This window comes from Pelobates fuscus, chromosome 8 (assembly GCF_036172605.1).
Source record: "Pelobates fuscus isolate aPelFus1 chromosome 8, aPelFus1.pri, whole genome shotgun sequence".
NCBI lineage: Eukaryota > Metazoa > Chordata > Amphibia > Anura > Pelobatidae > Pelobates > Pelobates fuscus.
This window is the reverse complement of record NC_086324.1, coordinates 175,142,889-175,149,624: the sequence shown is the minus strand read 5'-3', so window position 1 is coordinate 175,149,624 and position 6,736 is coordinate 175,142,889. Positions and strand designations below refer to the sequence as shown.

Sequence of the window (6,736 nt, the reverse complement as noted above, 5' to 3'; positions counted from 1 at the left end):
CTGAAAACGGAGTGTAGGAGAAGGTAAGGGTCAGCGGTGTTCGTGGAAATGTGTAGCCGATTTCAGTTCCATGGATTTGGCTACACATACAGCTGACCTCGTTCGAATGAACAAAGATGGCCACCGCCACGTGTTTGTTTGTCAAATGGCGGCCACTTCGACTACTTCGGCACTTCGGCTGTGTCCGAAGTGCCAATTTAAAGTTGCAACACTGCTCCAAAGTAATTAAAGGGCCAGGAACAGCATTATAAAAATACATTATGCCCAAATACAGTTCTTAAAGGATCAGTAACAGTATAATATCAGTCCATAAGCCCCAACTCAGTTCATTAAAGGGCAATGCATCCCAGGGCCTTAGTCGCAGGGCAGGAGGCTGGCAAACAGGCCCCTCCAAAATCCAGTGGCGAGGTTACTTTCACCACAATCATGAAGCTCCCCCACTGAACCACCAGGGAATTTAAGTGGGAGGGGACATACATGACTACCCTACACACTCTAGGAGGGGTCCCCAATCTGGTACCCTACATAGGGCCCTGTGCAACCCCCCCCCCTCCAGAATGTTTTTTAAACACCTGCAACATTTTAAAAATGTTTTTTCTTTTTTTTAAATGGATTGCACAAATTTGTAAACTTTGCAAAACCCCTGTACTGCCTTGCCTTCTACAAGACCCCTGCATTCCCCTTCCACAAATCCCCTGCTCAGCCCCCCTTATACAAGACCCCTGTCCCAATACAAAACCCCTGCCCCCTTCTACATAATCCCTGCACTCCCTCACACATGCAGTCACACACACACGCAGTTACAGGCAGATAGTCACACACAGTCACACACACTCTGTGACAGGCAGACAGTCACACACACACCCTTGTTAAGTGGATAGTAAAGATAACAGACAGGAGGTGATCATCGCTTAATTTTATATATACATATGATACAGATGATATTCTAAGTATATGAATCTATAAGTGTAAAGCAAGACACAGATTATGGTGCAGTACACTAGATGTTTGTGAAGGGAGTATAAATGGGCAAAAGTGCACACTCACACTTGTTAGAGCAGTCTCAGCTCTATTATGAAGGCCTGGATGAAATAATCCCCATCTATGGATATAAGTGGAGGGTCTTTGGAGCTTGTTTTCAGGATGGAGCAGGTATATGTGAAAAAAGACAAAATACAAAATCCAATGTTATAGTATATTCAAACAATTGGTATTGATGGAGGAAAATATCCTACTTACGTAACCCAGAGCAAGGTCCTGCTCTGGTATGAAGAACTTGAGGTGGAACAATCCCCACCTAGGGATATATGCTGGAACCGGAAGGATGAGGAGGGCTGTATGAAGGATGTATTCCACAGGTGATGATGTATAAAATAATAGCTTTATTAAATAAAAAGCTGCAAACAACAGCTATATAAATAAAAACAAATACCAAACAAACTGTGAATAAAATAAGTCCTCACTTAACGCGCTTTGCCAAAGGCTTTCTCAAAAGTGGATCCACGTGAAAGTGAGTTCGTAATCTAGCCTTTGTTACATATACATCTGCACTATTATTTGTTTCTATTTTCTATTTTGTTCTGTTCATCTCAGAGCATAACATTGCGAAGAAAGGAGAAATCCTGAAGAAAGGTTCAACAGAGGGGAATGAAAGAATATGGACAATATAACTAGTTTCTAGAGCTAGGCGAGAAGGACCCGATTAAAGAAGGACATTAGAATCATCTAAAGCATCCCTCCTGATCTAGAAATACATAGCTTGAAGAGCCCCATATCATACAAACGCTACCCACTGTGATATTTGTTGCATGAACTCAAAAAAGCTGATTTATACATAAATAATATAGAGGTTATTATCAACTGAATAATGTTTCAGATATTATGAACCCAGTAGACTATACAGCACACAGAGCATACTTTAAAATATTTATCGTATTGTTTCTATGGCAGAAGCTCACATCACTTGGTCCTGTGAGACAGGTTTAGGCAGAAACATCAGTGGCAAAAAAGCACTCTGTCCAAGAGTAAGTCCAAAGGGTCAGATTATTTCTACAGGATTGCTTCGTAGCAGCCCATGGCATGAAATGACACAATATTAATTTTCTTCTATAACTTGTCCGCGTCTCGCTTTACAGTTGTTAACAATTACTGAAAAGAACACATTCTACAAATATTAAAATTTGACTTTTTTTTTTCCTCTCAGATACAAGAAAGGCATTTGAGGAGCTTCTGGTACAGCTGGGAATGGGAGATTATGTTAACTCAAAACTCACACTGAATGATGTCCGGAGCATTGGGAGAGACAGCATGGAAAGTAACCCTCGGGATAGACAGGACATTCCCTGGCATTTCCTCAAGAAACTCATTGCTCTAAGCAATACTGCCAGGACCTCTTGTTGCACAAGGTCTAATCTGAGATTAAATGGAGACTTAAATGAAAAAAACAACCAGTTTGGGAGTCTTAATATTAATGCTGCAAATGATGGTCCATGTTCTATCTCTGTCCACCCCCTGGATGTTCTATGTGTTCTCCTGAATTGTTCAGATCATTTTTTACAACAGGAAATTGTAACCAAGATGTCCATATGCCAGTTTGCTGTCCCTCTGCTGCTCCCTGCTGGTGATGGCTCTAACTGCACCTTCATGTTATGGGCAATGAGAGACATTGTGAAGAGGTGGAGACCTCACTCATTAGCAGACAGTAAAGGTTTTATGGAGGATAATGTGGTGAACATTCCCATGCCGACCTTCTCTTTTGTCAGAATGGGGAAAACTAAATTATCCAAATCATATATTCTGAATCAGGTTCTCAGCCCAGCACAGCAGCATCATGAATTTTTTATACATGACGACATGCAAGGAGGGAACATCGAGAGGAAAACATCTGATGGACTAGTGGAAATGTCCTGGTGTTTTCCCTCTGGGAGTGAAAGTTCTGACATTTTCCCAGAGCCAATTGCAGTGGCCAATCTACATGGAGACCTGGAGTCTAACTGGACACAGTTCGCCTTCTTAACCCGAGTCTCAACAACTGTGTTTATATTTACTGAGAGCATCGGGGAGAGAGAATTCAAACTGTTATCAAACTGCGAAAACAAAGACACAGAATATAATTTCATCATCACTCCGGGTCCAGGGAAAGATCTAACCATGGAGACAATTCAGCATCTGCAAAAATTGGTATCTATACTGAAAACTGGAAAAAGCAGTATGATAGTTCAAAAAAGCACAGAAAATAAAAAATCAATAGTGGAACAAATTCAATCCAGAATAGATTTTTCAATAAATACTTCTCTTAAAAGAGCTATTAAAAATATGGCTGAAGCGATCAATGTACTTGGTGTCCGTGTAGATGAAATGTCAAAGGAATGCTTAAAAGCCAAAGAGCATGCTGTAAAAATAACAAAGGAGATAAAAAAAGTAATTACGGATAAAAGGGAAACAATGTTTCTACAGAGAGATCTGTGGAAACAAATTTCTAAAACGGATAAAGAAATGTGCAGAATGAGAAACCAAGGAGCAAAGAATAGAGTAGAATATTTGAAGGAACTGGAAGGTCAGTTGACTGGACTGCATGAGCAATATTGTAATAACCTTCCGAGCAGCATCAAGCTTTTTATTGATACCTTCATTCATTTTACTCTGAAAGAGAAGCATTATTTTTTTAAATGGATGATTCTTAAACTTGATTCAATTGCTAGAAATAATCTGTCTTCTCTACAGACAGGATCCACACTGAATATTGAACACTTACTGCGGGAGATGGGGCAGCTGTACGAGGCTGAATGCACCCTACTGAGAGAAAAACGCATTCATAAACTGAAGATACAGTTTGATAGACTCCCAGGAATAGCAGCTGATCTTCTGCTGGGTGGGTTCCCATTGGAGCTGATTGATGGAGATGCCTCCAACATCCCCCTGCAATGGATAACTGATGTCCTGACTGAGCTGGACACCAAGACCGGAGGACAATGCAGAATGAGAGTGATCAGTGTGCTGGGAGTTCAGAGTACGGGGAAATCCACCCTTCTGAACACCATGTTTGGTTTGCATCTCCCGGTGGCCAATAGACATTGTTCACGAGGGGCTTTCATGACCCTTATTAAAGTGAAAGAGGATATCCGGCACGAGCTGGGCTGTGACTTTATTCTGGTGATTGATACTGAAGGTCTGAAAGCTCCAGAATTGTCTTCTCTGGAGGACAGTTATGAACATGACAATGAGCTGGCCACATTAGTGGTGGGTCTAAGTGATATCACCATAATTAACATGGCTATGGAGAACTCAACAGAGATAAAGGACATTCTTCAGAGTGTGATCCATGCTTTTATGAAGATGGAGGAAATAGGAAAAAAAGTGAAATGCCTGTTTGTTCATCAGAATGTGAATGAAATGCCTGCTCATGAGGAGAATATGAAACACAGACAGAAACTCCAGGATCAGTTGGATGAAATGACTAATCATGCCGCAAAGATGGAAAATAAGTATGGAATCACAACATTTGGTGAAGTGATGGACTATGACATTGAAAAAGATCATTGGTACATTCCTGGCTTGTGGCTCGGAGTCCCACCCATGGCTCCAGTAAACTCTGATTACAGTGAAAAGGTATCTGCTCTAAAAAAATATTTATGGAATTTTATTAAAAAATGTGTTAATAAACCATTGAACACACGTGAAAACATTTCATATATATACAGTTTGTGGAATGCAGTAAAACATGAGAAGTTTATATTCAGTTTGAGAAACAATCTGGTGGAAAAAGCTTATAACAAACTGTCCATAGATCTCTCCATTTTGGATTTTATCAATGCTGTGCACAGCTGGGTGGCTGATACTGAGACACTAATTAAAAATCAATCAGCTGATGTACTAAATGTAGAGACATTTACAAGTCACAAGAAAAATGAGCTAGCGAAGCTTCTATGCATGGAGGAAATGAAAATATCAGAATTGCTAGAAAATTATTCTCAGGATAAATCCAAAGATGTGCACCTTCTAGAAGAATACAAGAAAATATTCACAAAAGTAAAAAGTCTGAAAAATGAACTCGAAAGAAATGCTCATAATACAATTAACATGGCTCTCGAACTCAAGAAAGGGAAGCTTGAAACTCTGTGTATTCAGAGTAAATATCAGAAAACAATTGAAAGAAAAGTTAGGATTCTCCTGGAGACGTGCAAAAGGAGAAACTATCAGCTCAATGAGACAGATTTGAAATTCAAGTTTGATGACATGTGGAGCAAGATGATCTCAGAATTACAGCTCGAGATATTTGGGATACATGATATAAACCAATCTATGCTCAGAAAACTTTGCGAAAGCATGTACTGGAAAGAATCCAATATCAAATCAAAATTAAGCAGCGTAATAAGTTTGGAGGAATACGGACTTAATGATTTTCTGGTGACAGAAATGCACGAAACTCATTCTTTTTCCTTGTTCCCGAAAAAAAGCAGCAAGCTGTTTGCCAGACAGGACAATGATCACAAAATAAAGCCGTTTGCTGACTCCCTGATCACAATGTGTGATCAATATGTTACAGAGAAGGTAAACCTCAGATCAGGATATAATGACACTTACTGTAAGGAATTGTTAGAAATGATCGATAGCAAACTGTCTGGTAAATATACTAAAAATGTGTCCCTGTCCCCTATGTTTGAGTTAGATATCAAACTTCACATTTTTGGGCGAGCTTTTCGTGGATTTCAGAAGATGCAGGACACCCTTATACAAGAAGACAATAATCTGAAAATGCTAAAACCTCAATATTTTACAAACTTTCTCCGCACTTACCACAAGACAACCCACAATGCATACAATGATAAAGAGTTAAATATCAAAACTAGATGGACATTGCGAAAATGAAACACACTGAGTGGCATACACCGAATGAGACATACTGAGTGACATACACCGAATGAGACATACTGAGTGACACACACTGATTGAGACATACTGAGTGACACACACTGAATGAGACATACTGAGTGACACACACCGAATGAGACATACTGAGTGACATACACTGAATGAGACATACTGAGTGACATACACCGAATGAGACATACTGAGTGACACACACTGAATGAGACATACTGAGTGACACACACTGAATGAGACATACTGAGTGACACACACCGAATGAGACATACTGAGTGACATACACTGAATGAGACATACTGAGTGACATACACCGAATGAGACATACTGAGTGACACACACTGAATGAGACATACTGAGTGACATACACTGAATGAAACATACTGAGTGACACACACTGAATGAGACATAATGAGTGGCAGGCACTCATTGACAGATGCTGAAACAGCCACAAAGAAGGCCTCGCACTTAGACACACACATTGAAAAAGAAACACTAAGTGACAGACATTAAGAGACACACACTGGAATATAAACACTGACTAACAGACATTTAGGGACAGACATCAAGAAAGAAAGACACTGACAAACCCTGAGAAACGGATACTGAGTGTCACACAGTGTGAGACACAAAATAATAAATACGTTCTGCAACATCACTTGAGTTCAGATTGTGATTTATTCCACACAGAAAGGGCCAGGCCATAGTTGTGCCCAGGTTTGTGAAGTCTGGGCTCGTACACTGGAAACTGGTATTTAACTGCAAGCAAATGTCCTGTGATCAATGAATTAAACATGGCGCAGCAATCTTCACATTAGTTAAACATCGTAAAAACACAGGGAAAAACGTGACT

At 39.9% G+C, this 6,736-nt stretch overlaps 1 protein-coding gene across 1 annotated transcript; it reads left to right on the top strand.

The window, feature by feature from the left end:
- Window positions 1–1,143: 1,143 nt before the first annotated feature.
- LOC134571389 (up-regulator of cell proliferation-like) lies at window positions 1,144–5,935 on the top strand. Its single transcript, XM_063429592.1, has 3 exons — window positions 1,144–1,152; window positions 1,457–1,482; window positions 2,193–5,935. The coding sequence occupies exons 1-3, from the start codon at window positions 1,144–1,146 to the stop codon at window positions 5,866–5,868; spliced, it is 3,711 nt and encodes a 1,236-aa protein (XP_063285662.1). The 3' UTR covers window positions 5,869–5,935.
- Window positions 5,936–6,736: the final 801 nt, after the last annotated feature.